At 38.9% G+C, this 17500-nt stretch overlaps 1 protein-coding gene across 1 annotated transcript in view; it reads right to left on the bottom strand.

Annotated features, from left to right (window-relative positions):
• Positions 1–15678: 15678 nt before the first annotated feature.
• The window catches only part of fat4 (FAT atypical cadherin 4), a 75107-nt gene continuing 73285 nt past the window's right edge, over positions 15679–17500 (bottom strand). Inside the window, exon 17 of the mRNA XM_056769772.1 lies at positions 15679–17500. This exon is cut by the window's right edge and continues 1744 nt beyond it. Coding sequence (XP_056625750.1) covers positions 17341–17500 — 160 coding nt within the window. The 3' untranslated portion in view covers positions 15679–17340.

Here is a 17500-nt window from a genome sequence, read left to right as displayed (position 1 = left end):
ATAATGATTTTAAAATATCTGAGTCCAGAAGAGGATTATGCAGTAAGGGTTCCTCTCTAAGCCATAGATCTCGCACCTCCTTGAGATTCCTCGTAACATTCAGAGTTTTCCATGCTTTAAACATCGATTGATGAAATGAAGTAAGTCCATTAAGTTCAACGTTCTGAATATCCATCAGAAAAAGATGACGATCTATCCCCATTCCACCTGCTTTTCTTAAGAGGGCACACACCAGACCAGCTCACATCTTCTCCATACAGTAGCCTTTTTGCAGTCTGAAGCCTAAAAGTCATCACTCTGCTTTTGATGTCCACTAGTCCTTGACCACCTTCTTGTCTTGGTAAAAACAGAACAGATGCTTTAAGCCAGTGTTGCCCAGACCAAAAGAAGTCTATCGAAAGTTTCTGCAGATTTTCCACCAGTTCATTAGGAGGTTCCAAGACGGATCATTTTGTGCCATAAAGATGAGGCTACAAGGTTGTTACAGATCAAAACTCTTCAACTATAAGAAAGCAGAGGTAGCAGGCTTTGCCATCGAGACAACCAAGCACACACTTTTTCCATCAGGCCCTCCCCCCAGATGTTTAAAACCAGATCTTCCCCATTATAAAAACGCTGGAAGTAATGGACCATTGTGACTAACACCACACCACAGAGAATCACTTTTTTCCCAATTGACTTTTGCAGATGATGCTTTCCCATAACTCTCTTAAATATTCTTTAATACTTCAACATCATTTTCATTTCTTAAAATAACAGTTATATCATCAGCGTATGCTGAGACTTTCAAACATTCATGAGGAATTTTACTGTTAACATGTAGGCCCATTAACTTTTCTCTTTATTTACATAGGAGAGGTTCAATGACCAAACTATAGAGCTGACCTGAAAGAGGACACCCCTGTCTTATTCCCCTCTGCACTTTAACAGGTATACTGAGAGCACCCGCCATCTTGATCATACATGTGGAATTGAAATACAACAACTTTATCATGAAAACAAATTTCTCCCCAAAACCAAAAGCCTTTAAAACTTTAAAAAGATATTGATGATCAACTCGATCAAAAGCCTTTTCTTGATCGAGTGAAAACAAACCTATATTAATATTATTACTTGTAGCATAATCAACAACATCACGTATTAAATGCAAATTATCAAAAATACATCTTTCTTTTGTACAATAGGATTGGTCCTTGTGTATTATCTTTTTTAATATTTTGTTCAATCTGTTAGCAAGACACTTTGAAAACAGTTTATATTCAGAACATAGAATTGCCACGGGTCTCCAGTTCTTTAATAAAGTAGGGTCTCCTTTCTTTGGCAGAAGTGTTAGAACTGCCCGCTGGCAACTCTGTAGCAGAGAACCTGTCCGAATGCATTCCTGTAGCACTTCAAAGAAATCATTTCCAATTGTAGACCAGAAATGTTTATAGAATTCATTTGGAAGTCCATCTATTCCAGGAGTTTTGCCTGGAGAAAGACTCTCAACTGCAATACTTAGTTCTTCAAAAGTAATTCCAAGCTCTAGATCATTCCTATCTTCCTCATTGAGACAGGGAAGATTCTGCAAAAGTTCATCTTGGCTCTGAGTATCAGTGTTCTCAGCAGAATATAGATCAGAGTAAAAATCCACTGCTAGTCGGCACATTTCTGCAGGATCACTCGTTTCATGTCCACCACTGTTTTTCAAACTGTGCATTAGTTGTTCTTTTACGCTTTTATGCTCCAAATTAAAGAAGAATGAGGTGGGTCCATCCATATCTTTCACTGATAAAAACGTACTTCTTACAAGAGCACCTTTAACCTTCTCATTTAAAATAGAATTTAGCTTTAATTTCTTTTCATTCCACTCATGTAAATTATCTGAAATATTTCCATCCAACATATTGTTTTCAATTATGAAGATTTCTTTTTCAAGCCACTCCAGAGTCCTTCTCAAGCATAAACTTGAATGTGACGTATATTGTTGACAAAAATCTCTTATATGGACCTTTCCTATTTCCCACAAGTAAAACATCTTCATACCTATTCTTCTCACTTTTCCAGTTTTCCCAAAAAAGTTTAAAAGTTTCACAAAAATTAATATCCTGCAGCAATTTAACATTAAAATGCCAATAGGCCCTTCTGGTTCTTTTAGATGTCATTGTAAAGTCAACAGTGATGAGCTTATGGTCAGTGAAAGATGTGGGGAGAATAGCTGTATGTACAACTTTACTTTTCATATTTTTGGATACATATAATCTGTCAAGACGTGCTGCTGAAATTCTTCCTTCATTTACCTTTACCCAAGTATATTGTTTAACTGAAGGGTTAAAATCTCTCCAAATGTCTGTAAAGTTAAACGTTTTTATTAAATTACCTAAAACTATTGGAGACTGAAAGTGCGGTTCTTCTCCATTACTATCAAATAAATGATTCAGTGTGCAGTTCCAATCCCCTCCTTAAATTATTAAATCATCCTCTTGTTGTTCTCCCAGAAACATTTTCAATTGATTAAAAATATTTATTCTCTCCGTCCCATTGTTAGGAGCATAGATATTGACAAAAATAATACAAACACCATTGATTTCAGCTCTCACTGCCAATAATCTACCTGGTTCAATTTCCTTTTTTACAGTTTTTCTCAATTGTTTACACACAAATTCTGGTACTTCAGACACAATGACCACAACATGTAACTCATTCACCAACCCCCTGAACCAATTCTGCTAAACTACAAGCACAGTTCCTGCTTTACACTCAAATTGCAGTTCTATAAAACACTTTTTTCAAAACACTACACACAATTCTCTGCTTTTGGCACAATTTTCATGCAGAAAATATCTTGTTTTCACAAGGAACACACTGCCATTCAAATATGCCCACTGACTCATCACAAGGGCAAACACCCGTCACACAGTTTTACAATTAGCAATCAGAGCTTTAGCATAAAAAGGCAACAGGTGAGTTCTTCTGTTTTGGAGCAATGGATGCCAACATTGGAAACAGAGGCAGAGCCAGAGGAGTGAGAGTTAGAGGAGGAGGACGGGGAGGACGAGGACGGGGAGGACGAGGAGGACGAGGAAGGCCAAGGACTGTAATCTCTGATGAGATCCGAGCCACTTTGGTTGATCATGTGGCCAACCATGGTCTAACAATGAGGGAGGCTGGGCAAAGAGTACAGCCACATTTGAGCAGGTACACTGTAGCATCCATCATCCGGACTTTCCGAAATGAGAATAGGTAAGAAATCTACTCTCACTAGAAAATTGCAGTACTGCAAATCAATACAGTACTCAATGAGTACTGTTCTGTAGGACTGTAAAAATTCTGCAAATTATGTTTTACAGTTTTTCTCAATTGTTTACACACAAATTCTGGTACTTGAGACACAATGACCACAACATGTAACTAATTCACCAATCCCATGAACCAATTCTGCTAAACTACAAGCACAGTTCCTTCTTTACACTCAAATTGCAGTTCTAAAACACACTTTTTTCAAAACACTACACACAATTCTCTGCTTTTGGCACAATTTTCATGCAGAAAATATCTTGTTTTCATAAGGAACACACTGCCATTCAAATATGCACACTGACTTATCACAAGGGCAAACACCCGTCACACAGATTTACAATTAGCAATCAGAGCTTTAGCATAAAAGGGCAATATGTGCGCTCTTCTGTTTTGGAGCAATGGATACCAACATTGGAAACAGAGTCAGAGCCTGAGGAGTAAGAGTAAGAGGAGGAGGAGGAGGACGGGGAGTACAAGTACGAGGATGAAGAAGGCCAATGACCGTAATCTCTGATGAGATCCGAGCCACTTTGGTTGATCATGTGGTCAACCATGGTCTAACAATGAGGGAGGCTGGGCGAAGAGAACAGTCACATTTGAGCAGGTACACTGTAGCATCAATCATATGGACCATGTCTTGCGCAGAAATCATCTCAGGATGAAGCAGGTCTACAGGGTGCCATTTGAATGCAATTCATAAAGAGACAAAGAATTGCGATATAACTATGTGCAAGTGAGTCCCACAATTGATGCATACTCTCAACACTGTATACAGTAAATTCTTCTGTTGTTTTGTATGTAGTGTGTGTGCAACTTTATGTTGGTCGGGAATGGGACGAACTGTGTACATTGTTTTTGCGGGACAAATAAACTACAATTTTACCGTGTATTTGTGTGTTCTGAGTATAAAAACAATATTCTCAATATTTTACAACACACTTATGTTTGTACTGTCTGCAGTAAGTGTAACACTATACCAAAAGAAGGGCTAAGTCATTATGTTGAATGGAGAAGAAGTGTTTTAAATTCATCATAGTGTTTTACATTGAGCACATCAGTGTTCAGCTGGTTCTTATAAATGTCTATACATATGATGGTTTGTGTGTGTCATTTGAAAACAAACTCCCATTTTGAGAAGAAATAACATTGTTTTGAATGTAAAGTTTCATTTTGCAGGAGAATTGAGGGGTTTTAGCCATTGTGTGTGTTTTTTTGGATTTGTGTGTAGAGTTCTGAGAATATGAGGCATGCTTTCAGAAAATGTGTGTAAACAATTGAGAAAAACTGTAAGTATTTAGGAAATGTATACCTACATTGTATTTACAGTATTTTACTATTTGTTTGGCAGAACTGAAAGATTACCAACACAAGGTGGTCGGGAACGTGTTCTGTCTCCTGAACAGGAAACTGAAATCATAAACATGGTCCTAGAAAACAACGCCATAACATTACGGCAAATACAAAGAAAAATAATAGAAAACAATGACATGTTTCAAAATATTGATAGGGTAAGCTTATCAACACTTGACCGTGCCTTGCGCAGAAATCATTTCAGGATGAAGCAGGTCTACAGAGTGCCATTTGAACGCAATTCAGAGAGAGTCAAAGAATTGCGATATAACTATGTGCAAGTGAGTCCCACAATTGATGCATACTCTCAACACTGTATACAGTAAATTATACATATTTCAATATTGTAATCATAATGATTGTGCTTCACAATATTGACCACTCCGTGTCTATTTCTGAAATTGTCATGTGTGTTTCAGAGAGTCCTTGAGCTAGAGGTGGCTGCAGTGGAGCACCAGTTCATCTTCATTGATGAGGTTGGGTTCAACCTCACAAAAAGACGAAAGAGGGGAAGGAATATCATCGGCCAGCGTGCCATTGTTGAAGTCCCTGGCCAGCGCGGAGGGAACATCACAATGTGTGCAGCGATTACCCACCACGGCGTCATCCATCACCATGCTACCCTTGGCCCCTACAACACCGCCCATCTGATCACATTCCTTGACACCCTACACAACACACTCATTCCACCAGATCAGGTAGATGGCCCAGAGCAGCTCAGGTACGTTGTTATTTGGGACAACGTAAGTTTCAACAGGGCTGCTCTGGTTCGTAACTGGTTCACTGCCCACTCACGCTTTTTAGTTGCTTATCTCCCTCCATATTCTCCATTCCTCAATCCTATTGAGGAATTTTTTTCTGCCTGGAGATGGAAAGTGTATGACCGAAATCCACAAACGCGTATACCTCTTCTCCAAGCAATGGAGGACGCATGTGGAGATATAGCAGCTGATGCTTTCCATGGCTGGAATCGCCATGCTAGGCGATATTTCCCCCGCTGCTTGGCCAGGGAAAACATTGCTTGTGATGTGGATGAGGTGCTGTGGCCAGACCGCAACAGAAGAGAGGATGCAGCATAGTTTTTTTTGTTTGTTTTTTACTGTAACTGTATACAGTAAATTCTTCTGTTGTTTTGTATGTAGTGTATGTGCAACTTTGTGTTGGTTGGGAATGGGATGTACACTGTGTACATTGTTTTTGCGAGAAAAATAAAATAAAATTTACAGTAAAAAACAATATTCTCAAATATTTTACAACACACTCATGTTTGTACTCTGTGTAGTAAGTGTAACACTGAACCAAAAAAGGCCTAATTCAATTAAGTATTTTACATTCATCATAGTGTTTTACATTGAGCACATCAGTGTTCAGCCGGTTCTTATTAATGTCTATACAAATGATGGTTTGTGTGTGTCATTTGAAAACAAAATCCCATTTTGAGAAGAAATAAGATTGTTTTTAATGTAAAGTTTCATTTTGCTGGAGAACTGAGGGGTTTTGCCCATTGTGTGCGTTTTTTTGGATTTGTGTGTAGAGTTCTGAGAATATGAGGCATGCTTTCAGAAAATGTGTGTAAACAATTGAGAAAAACTGTAATAAGATTCTAACTTTCATACTTGCAGAAAAAAGTACTGCCACTCCTGCACTCAAGTTAGTCCCAAGAGAAAGAACACATTCATCTTTCCACCACAATCTCCAGTCCACCTCATTATGTGCATCACTATGAGTTTCTTGTAAGAAAATCACATCTACATTTTTTAATCCAATAAATTCTTTGAAAGTATCAGCCTTCTTCCTATCCCTCATCCCATTTACATTTAGGGAGCCCACACGCATCATCTCAAGAAGGAAAGAAAATAGGAAAAGAACTAACAAAAAGAAAGACATGTAATCCATTTTGTTTGTTTTTTAAACATTTCTCCTCTTTAGCTGTCGTTTTATTCCTTTCTCCTTCCAAATCACAGTCAAGTGTTTCCTTAATCTGAGATGTTTTAACTGTGACAATTCATCTTTGTTGCAAGTTTTTGTTGCCCATAACACAGAATCAACAAACTTAATTAAATCTGGAAAAAAATCACTCACATTAGTCTTTTTACCCTTTGTTTCATCAAGAAATTCGTCGATTTGATCCACAGAATACAAATCTGCTTTCGATGCTTTTGACAATTCTGACCCTTCTGACCATTGATCATCATCTCTCATACTATCATCAGTATATTGAGACATTCCATCAAACTCATCATCTAAGATTTCTTCTGCATCGTCTACATCTTGAACATCACTCTGAACCACATCACTTTTTCTGTCAACATTCTCAACCTTATCATATACAATAGCGGCACTACAACCAGCTTTTCCACCAGTCTCAACATTGTCATCGCTTTCACTCACCTCGTTGTGCCCGTTGACCTCATCTATCGGCCCTTCTCTTTGCTTGTCTTTAGGTTGTTTTGTCCGTGTTGCTGTAATATCCTCAACTGTGGTATTTACAGTATTATTTGACGACCCGCTGCCTCCGGCTGATTCAGTGGACGATTTGCGTTCACTTTCCTTTTTCTTATGTGGACAAGCGAAACTTTTGTGGCCTAAATCTCCACATTCAAAACACTTAAAATTTTCAGTGCTTGCATACAAGATGTATGAAGTTTCTTCATGACTCAAACGGAAAGAAATCTCTAAACTACGCTCCGGTGAGGTCAGAAACATTAACACTTGTCTTCTGAAAGACAACACATGTTTAAGAGACGTGTTTTTACAACCCAACGGGATCATTCTAAACGGACTTGCAATTTTTCCGTATCGAGTTAACTCTTTTGCAATCGCATCGTTTGAAATGAAAGGTGGCACATTCGATACAGTAATTTTTGTTGTTGGAGCCACTAAAGGAGTCACAGGCACAAACGCTTCCTTAATCCAAATACCGTTTTCAGTTAGTTGATTCACTAGTTGTTCTGTTTTTTACAAACACCACAATTGCCTTATTCATTTGTGATGCTGAGAGAATATTATCAAAACCGATCAACTTTCCCACCACCACGAGCACATCCTCCACACTAACACCCTGTTCAGTCACACACCTGCACCCATTCCCCATCGATATTTGTGAGGGGGCCTGAACTGAATTAGACGCCATACCACACGCGACCAAAAGCCGCGAGCGGCTTCAAAAAAGAACAAATAAATATATATATATAAAATGCATTAAAGTTTAGCCAAAAAGAAATAAGAAAAATAAACTGAAAGAGAGATTCAGTTTTTACCATTCACTCTCCAAACACCACGCTCCAGAGAGCGAGAGAAAGAGAGAGAGAGAGAGAGAGAGTGAGTGAGTGAGAGAGAGAGTGTGTGAGTGAGTGAGTGAGACAGAGAGAAAGAGAGAGAGAGTGAGAGTGAGAGAGTGAGAGAGTGAGTGAGTGAGTGAGTGAGAGAGAGAGAAAGAGAGAGAGAGTGAGAGTGAGAGAGAGAGAGAGTGAGAGAGTGAGTGAGTGATTGAGTGAGTGAGTGATTGAGTGAGTGAGAGAGAGAGAAAGAGAGACAGTGAGTGAGAGAGTGAGTGAGTGAGTGAGTGAGTGAGAGACAGAGAAAGAGAGAGAGAGTGAGAGAGAGAGAGAGAGAGAGAGTGAGAGAGTGAGAGAGAGAGAGATAGAGAGAGAGAGAGAGAGAGAGAGAGTGACAGAGAGTGAGAGAGAGTGAGAGAGTGAGAGAGAGAGAGAGAGAGAGAGAGAGAGAGAGAGAGAGAGAGAAAAAGAGAGAGAGGGGGTGTGATGCTTCTGGTCGTGTCTGTACGGCACATTTCACGCTGGTTAACGTGAGCGACTCAGTAAAATGAGGCCTAATTTCCTCACAGTGAGCCTCATGTTTACTTCATTACAGTCGCTGGTTTATAAAGTCTTTCCTCACATGAGCAGCACTGCAGACATATGGAGCTCATAACTGTGTAAAGAGAGACGACTCTTAAAGCCACAGCGCTCTTAAAGACCTGCTACTTCACATCTCCTGCCTGCCATCTGTGACCTGTTACTGGAGATCATATCTCACACACACACACACAGTGTACAGTCATGAAAACAGGTGTGTGTGTGTTTAACGTGGACAGTAATAGAACACGGTCATTCATTCGTTCAGAGATGAGCTTTATGAGCAGATGAATGTCTCATTGCCTTTCTGCATTTCTGTTTATGGTGTTTATGGTGTTTATGGTGTCTAACCCTAATCTGTTTATGGATCTTCCTAAAAACGACTTATTGTACCTTAATATTTGCCAGACTCAGCCGGGAGGACCAGATCTCCTCTGACACGTCCCAGCTGCTCTCACTGACTGTGATGAAGGACACACTTCTCCAGCTATATAATATGAATGTATGTGATTTCAGATGCATGAAGAGCTCATAGAAGTGATGTCACAGAGAACAGATGAACCCACACGGCTGAAGAAAACTCAGAGATGCTGATAGAAGACTTCACAACAGATGAGAGTTCATCATCAATCTCCATGACAACAGGTAGTATCATGATCTTTAAGTTTTAAAGACCTTCATTTATCCACTGCAGACGCTGCCACTGAACTCATGTGATCACACGAGAGAATCTTCTTCATTGAAGAATACAATCCCATAATGCATTTCATCTCCTCTCTGACACTGAAATGAGTTATTCTGCGTTTACTGAACACTGATTCTGATTTCAGATCAGCTGAAGAAAATCAAATGTTTTATCCAATGAAGTCAGAAAGATGAAGCGTGGCGTTCACACACATCACTTCATCACACTGAAAGTCTGCAGTGAGACTGAGAGAATCACAGAGAACGAGGAGTATTAAATCACAACATAATCACACACACATGTGTTTCAGTTTGTCACTGGTTGTGTAACCACTGATTCAGCAGTGCTTGATAGTTCAACAGAGACGGACTGGGAAGCCAAATCAGCCCTAGATTATTCAGCTCACATCGGCCTCCACCTTTCTGTCGACAGGGGTGGGGGGGGTTGTGTTGGATGTAACATGCATACGTGTCCGACTTGCTAATGCCTTCATGTTTTGTGCTTTCACGTTTATAATATGTCCGTCTGTATGGCCCACAGCATCCATTCCGGCCCCATACATTAGCAGCCCAACAGGAAAAGTTCAGGTACTCCAGATGTCCAGTCCAGCCCTGGTCACAGCCCTAGGCCATCAGTGGGACGGCTGTTCTGGATTTTGACAGAATGTCCTGCCAAGCAGTCCGCCCCTGTATTTCAATATTTATTTTTCAGAATATTTCAGAAACACGTATCATCTAAATAAGATGAAATTCCACATGATTGTATGAAATATCAGCTTCATTCTGAACGAGTCCTGTAGAACACAGTCATTCACGTCAGTGTTTGATAACAGCAGATCTCCATACACACAGATTGATATTTGCTTTGGTTCATGAAGCACATGAAGGAATGAGAGTTTTGTGAGCACACCAGCTGTTCACATCCACAACTCTCAAAAACAACACAAATCAGAACCGCTCCCACATCTCTGATATCAAAACTGGAACTAGATCTTGATGCCAGTGCGTCGACCTCCTGAAAATACAGGAAAGAATCATCTGAAAGACCAGATGCAGAATGACAGAAGAGCACACGGTTCATCTGTCGGACACGTTCAGTCACAGCGTAGAGAAACAACATCCGCTCGATGACACACTTCAGCCAAAACACATACTGGCTTCATTTCTTCATCCTCTTGTCATGTCAAACCTGTATGAGGACGTTAATAATCAGACATTTCTCAAAATATCTTCCTCTGATCAAAGACTCATATACAGATTTACAACCACACGAGAGAATAAATGATGAGCATTTTGACTTTTGGTCACTTTGAGGAGTTCATGAATGGTGAGGATTCACATTTTTCTCAGAGATCAGTAAACAAAGTGAAGTGTGATCTCATATTCACACACACTGATGTGTTTAGAGTATATTTAACAGAAACGTGTCCTTATGTTTGGAGGTCAAGCGCTACAGTGAGAGTTTTCTGATTCTGCTTGAGATGGAAATCACGTTCAGTCATCTTTAGAGGTTTAATGGCTGTGACATCAACAGTGACCAAAGAAAACACACAATGTTGAGAAAAGAATGACGCTGTATTGTCTTAACCTTCTTCTCTGGAGCTGCTGATTATAAATTGGACTTACATGAATTAAAGCATCAAAGAACAACAAAGACCAAACCACAAGACCAAACACAGCAGACGCTCTGGTTTTCTGAAGGGGCTGAAATGTGACTTTTGTTTTTAAAGGCGAGTGGAGACAAGAGCTGAAGAAAAACTAATGTGCTCTTCACCAAAAAAACACTCTTTTGATCACATTTATTTGATTTAGATTTACACAAATCTATGAAATGTTTCTGATGTGACAAAAATATCACAAACACACAAATAAAACAAATGAATTGAGCTTAAACTGAGGCGCACACACACGCAGTTTCTCAAAACAACAGCAGATGTGAACACTGAAACAACAAAGAAAGAAAATATTTACTCACTGTTTTAATGAGGCTGTAATTTCACTGTAAAATGAAGCATTTCAATCATCATGAAGTGTGTGTGCACATGACACAACATGACAGAAATAGAAACAATATGGAAGCATTTGATGTTAATGACACTTTCATTTTTACTCCAATAATCGGCCAAAATTAAACTGTTAAGTGTGTTTATACGTGCTCTCTGTCTCTCTCGGTCTCTCTCTCTCTCAAGATTCAAGATTCAAGATTCAAAGGAGCTTTATTGGCATGATAAAAGAAAATTTACATTGCCAAAGCACAAGATTAAATATAAACATGCAGAAATACAGATTAAGATCAAAAATAAGATAGAATAAAATTAAAAGTCTATAAGTAAAAATCTATATATATATACATCTCAATATAAACAGAAAAAGAGTTTTAATTAAAGTTCTCAATGAGGGTGATAGTGTCAGTTTGTGTGTGTTGTCCTGTCAGTGTTGTGTTGTGTTTTGCTGGTTGTTCTTTGGTCGTGGCAGGACTTGACATATCTTGCAGCAGGTTTGAGCTTCTTGACTTTTCTCCCAGTATGTATGAGATCTTGTCCTTTTGTTGAAACTGGTCAAAGTCTTTGTGTAAGTTTGTAAACTGGGGGAAGAATGTTTCTCTGATGTGTGTGTAGTTGGGACAGGAGAGGAGAAAGTGCAGCTCTGTTTCCACTTGATTGTGTGTGCAGTGTGGACACAGTCGCTCTTCTCTCGGTGTCCATGTGTGTCTGTGTCTGCCCGTCTCTACAGTGAGCTGGTGATCACTGAGTCTGTACATGCTCAACACTTTTCTTAGTTTAGGGTCTGATACGCTTGTGAGCTATTCTGACACTTTATATTCTCTCTTTAGTGACAGATAGCATTCCAGTTTACTTTGCTGAGCTGTTGCTTCTGTCCAGTGTTTGAGATATTTCTCTTTTTGTCTTTTCATCATTTGGTTTAGTCTGGCTGGGGTTTGGGGTTGACTTGGGCATGTTTGGGGTTGTAGAGTTAGTTGTGAGATCAGTTGGATGAAGGGGTTTCTCTCTGGGCTCAGCTCTTGATGACTTAAGGCTTTGTGATGGAGTGTGTCTGTGTCGCTGTTCTTAAGGTGTGTGTAGAATTTTAAAGCTCTTTTTTGTATTTTAATGATTAGAGGATACAGTCCTAATTCTGCTCTGCAGGCGTTGTTTGGAGTTTTTCTCTGTACCCGTAGAATGTTTTTACACATTTCTGTTTGCAGAATCTCTATTGGGTGTTTGTCCCATCTGGTGAACTCTTGGTGGGCGAGAGGACCCCAAACCTCACTTCCATACAGCGCGATTGGTTCTATAATTGATTGTATTATTTTCAGCCAGATTACGGTTGGGATGTCAATTTTGATATTCTTTTTGATGGCGTAAAAGGCTCTTCGTGCCTTGTCTCTCAGGTCATTCACAGCCTTGTTTAAGTTTCCGGTGTTACTAATGTTTATACCTCTCTCTCTCTCTCTGTCTCTCTGTCTCTCTCTCTCTCTCTCTCTCTCTCTCTCTCTCTCTCTCTCTCTGTCTCTCTCTCTCTCTGTCTCTCTCTCTCTCTCTCTCTCTCTCTCTCTCTCTCTCTCTTTCTCTCTCTCTTTCTCTCTCTCTCTCTCTCTCTCTCTCTATCCCTCTCTCTCTCTCTCAAGATTCAAGATTCAAGATTCAAAGGAGCTTTATTGGCATGATAAAAGAAAATTTACATTGCCAAAGCACAAGATTAAATATAAACATGCAGAAATACAGATTAAGATCAAAAATAAAATAGAATAAAATTAAAAGTCTATAAGTAAAAATCTATATATATACACATCTCAATATAAACAGAAAAACAGTTTTAATTAAAGTTCTCAATAAGGGTGACAGTGTCAGTTTGTGTGTGTTGTCCTGTCAGTGTTGTGTTGTGTTGTGCTGCTTGTTCTTTGGTCGTGGCAGGACTTGACATATCTTGCAGCCAGGTTTGAGCTTCTTGACTTTTCTCCCAGTATGTATGAGATCTTGTCCTTTTGTTGAAACTGGTCAAAGTCTTCGTGTAAGTTTGTAAACTGGGGGAAGAATGTTTCTCTGATGTGTGTGTAGTTGGGACAGGAGAGGAGAAAGTGCAGCTCTGTTTCCACTTGATTGTGTGTGCAGTGTGGACACAGTCGCTCTTCTCTCGGTGTCCATGTGTGTCTGTGTCTGCCCGTCTCTACAGTGAGCTGGTGATCACTGAGTCTGTACATGCTCAACACTTTTCTTAGTTTAGGGTCTGATACGCTTGTGAGGTATTCTGACACTTTATATTCTCTCTTTAGTGACAGATAGCATTCCAGTTTACTTTGCTGAGCTGTTGCTTCTGTCCAGTGTTTGAGATATTTCTCTTTTTGTCTTTTCATCATTTGGTTTAGTCTGGCTGGGGTTTGGGGTTGACTTGGGCATGTTTGGGGTTGTAGAGTTAGTTGTGAGATCAGTTGGATGAAGGGGTTTCTCTCTGGGCTCAGCTCTTGATGACTTAAGGCTTTGTGATGGAGTGTGTCTGTGTCGCTGTTCTTAAGGTGTGTGTAGAATTTTAAAGCTCTTTTTTGTATTTTAATGATTAGAGGATACAGTCCTAATTCTGCTCTGCAGGCGTTGTTTGGAGTTTTTCTCTGTACCCGTAAAATGTTTTTACACATTTCTGTTTGCAGAATCTCTATTGGGTGTTTGTCCCATCTGGTGAACTCTTGGTTGGCGAGAGGACCCCAAACCTCACTTCCATACAGCGCGATTGGTTCTATAATTGATTGTATTATTTTCAACCAGATTACGGTTGGGATGTCAATTTTGATATTCTTTTTGATGGCGTAAAAGGCTCTTCGTGCCTTCGTGATTCTCTCTCTCTCTCCCTTTCTCTCTCTCTCTCTCTCTCTCTCTGTCTCTCTGTCTCTCTCTGTATTTTAATTAAAATGTGAATTAATTGGTGTGATGAAGTTCGGCTGTGTAAACTGTTGTACAATAGGTACTAATAAAAGAAGGTTAGGGTTAGAGAGAGTGTTCACAGAAGAGACGGGTTTTAAGTAGTTTTTTTGAATGTGTTCAGATGCTTCATCAAGTGTTTAATCTATCGTGAATCACAGTTTTTATGATCTGCTTTGACCTTCAGTGTATTTGTCAGCTGTGGATGGTGAAATGAATCCATCGCAGGCTGTGCGCGAGACTTCTGCTGATGTGCTAATGTTAAGGTGCATTATGACGGTGGGAGGAGTCGATGCTATTGAGAGACAATTAGCATGAAGAGCAAAGCATTGAGCGTCTCAGTGACAGCATGAATGCACGAGAGCCGGAGAAAAGAGACGAGAGCCTGGGAAAAACCCTGCGGCTAAACACCACACAGACGCACAATTAACCAATGAATGTTATTGTGGAAATTAATGTTGTCTAAAGCTGCTGCCAAGAGCTCAGTGTTCTCCCGTTTCACAGGCTGGAATGCACCGTGCAAGGTTTTTTGTTTTTGCTTAAATACGCAGGAAAATGTGTCAAAGACGGAGAGAGAAAGTGACTGAGGACTGAAATGAGAGATTCTGCTGGTTATTTTAACAGACGATGAGCTCATGAAGTCTGTGTGTGTGTCAGAGAAAGAGACTCGGACCCTGAACACAAACAATCTCATGAATGTTAATCTAACATTTTCACTCATTCAGTCTTCATGAATTATTGTTTGTTCACTCATCTCAGAACGCGTGTGTTTAGGCCAGAGATATCAAAATAGTGTTGATTTGATTTTATGCCATTTGGGAAATGATGATAAGTGACCATGTATATATACTTACTATAGTATTTACATGCTACACCACAGTATTCTGAGCTGTTCAGATGATTTATTTGACACATTTTAAACACAGCGTCTCAAAGGCGTTCAGAGCTGCAAACATGAGCTGGAAGCACTCAATGTTTCTCTATAGGAAGCCAAAGGTTTATTTATTTTAATGTCATATTTCCAGATCCTGTGGTGAGAATAATCTGGCACATGCAGTTATTTATTTGATTTAATCAAATATGATTTACATCATCTGTCGCCGTTGTTTCTATTGTTCCTCATTTTGTAAGTCACTTTGGATAAAAGCATCTGCTAAATGACTAAATGCAATCTGGATTAATGTTAATAAATAAACACAAGACCATACGAATAACACACACTGACAAACATAAACACACCACTGACAGACAGATGATTTGTCAAAAATCAGTATTTGTAATTATGCAAAATACAACGAAATATTCGCAATTGACCCTGAACACACCAACTGAGTTTGAGATTTCATTCAACACCTCAACATTTAACTTGATCGAATATTTATTTAACCAAATTCAAGCCAAATTGTGTTCTTTTTTTTAGAGACACTGCCACCAAATCACTTATAAAATCACAATTAATTCTCATTAACTTCTTTAGATTAAATGGAGACTGTACATCAATCTCTCAAGTCAAATGTTAATATGAGCGTACACACAGGCGAGTAAAACCTTTGAACATAAACTTTTCTGTCAGTGGATCCTGTGGATTTTTGATACGTGACACGCAGGACACTTGAATATTCCAAATGTATTTTATATCTTTTATTCCTCATTTCTGCAGCCGGTGGTGTATATTCACTATATGCATGAATAAGCTGTGTGTGTCCTTAAGAACTTAACAACATTGTTTGCTAGGAAGAAATTTAATTCTAATTTAAGACATACAGTATGTATAAAAATTAAACATTATAAACAATTTTTTGCATTTATGTGAGGACCCATTGGAAAACTCGTGTCAAGTTTAAAACGAACACATTTCACAGAAAAGCAGCATTTGTCTGTTATGTTTTTGTAAACTCAGACATCCACATCAAAATCCCTCAAGTGTATTTTTCTTTTTTCAAAATCTTAGGAGTTTTAAGTTCTTAAAGTTACAGTATGTTTTCATAGATTATCATGCTGTTTTATCTCCAGAAGCTCAAGGGAAATTAAGATATTCTTTGTGAGATGAGCTCTTTAAAATGAAACCTTATTATATAAACATTTAAATGGTAAAAAATGATCGCATTATGAAAATTAACATTATGAACATTAATAATGTCAAATGTCAAGATTTATGGCAGTGAACCAATGACATTTAAAAACACATGTTAAGATTTTCTACAAGCGAAATATACAGCTATTTCTTACTTTCAAATTCCTGAAATTACAGCTCTCTGTGTGTGTGTGTGTGTGTGTGTGTGAGTGTGTGTGTGTGTGTGTGTGTGTGTGTGTGTGAAGGGTGGTGTTGTGTTTGGCTGAATCAGGGCTCTTTCTCATCCAAAACCTCAGAGCTCTTATTCAATCATCTCAAACTTTATTTAAACTTTAGTGCTAAAGATTCCTTCAGCAGGACATCACGGAGCAGTTTATAAACATCATCTTAAAATCCCCTGAAAACCTGATTTCAGTCCCTTTAATATCTTCACATCGATATCTGCTTTTTTAAATAAATATTTTATTTTCTGTTATTGGCTTTTACATGTATAAATCAGACATTATGTTATAGTTTTATCAAAATAGTGGAAAATACTGTTGACATAAGTAACACAAGTAAAAAAAAGTTTTATCTTACTTCAGCTGAAAGTAAGAACCTCATTTCCAGCATCTGAAAAATCTCCATAAAACACTGTGGAAGCTTTAAGTTAATACACGGTAAAAAAAGTAGAAACAGACATTTATATAATAAAAAAAACATCTAACTGAGAACACTGACTTCCAATGAGCTTCATTTAATACAAAATGTTTATAGTCTTACGAACAAACATCTTCATAAGAAACCTGCAAGACACAATCCAAACAGTCACGGTGTCCGCAGTCAGTAAATCCTCAAATATTCAGAAGGCAGAGGTCTGATTTCTCTTATATCTCATGCTTTTGATTCAGGAAGAGAAACAGCCGTGGTTCTTGGCAGAAGTGTTTTGGCTGGAGTGTGAAGATCTCACAGAGGTCGAGGCAATAACACAGGAGAACATCAGCCAGATGGACGGAGCTCAGGCTTCACGCTGGATTTCAGCACTCTCTGATTCACTTCACGTGTGTTTCACAGAGAATCCAGAACGATAACACAAATCATTGTGAGTTTGTGGATTCAGTGCTCTGCCTTACTGCATTTAAGTTCGTCTTCATTCAATATAGAAAAGAATCGGTTTCTTCAGGATTGTGCTCAAGAAGATCCTTCATACATACTGCTCGGCCTCACCCTCGTTCAGAATAGTGATGGATCCGTCGCCGCTCTTCATCTCGATGTCTTTCACAGCAGAATTCTCCGGCAGCTGCGCTAAGTCTTTAAACACATCCACATAATGAGTGAAGCCCGGACCCCAGTTCAGCAGGTTG

Source organism: Triplophysa dalaica, chromosome 16 (assembly GCF_015846415.1).
Source record: "Triplophysa dalaica isolate WHDGS20190420 chromosome 16, ASM1584641v1, whole genome shotgun sequence".
Lineage (NCBI taxonomy): Eukaryota > Metazoa > Chordata > Actinopteri > Cypriniformes > Nemacheilidae > Triplophysa > Triplophysa dalaica.
The sequence above is the reverse complement of the archived record's forward strand: the minus strand, read 5'-3'. Positions and strand labels throughout refer to the sequence as shown.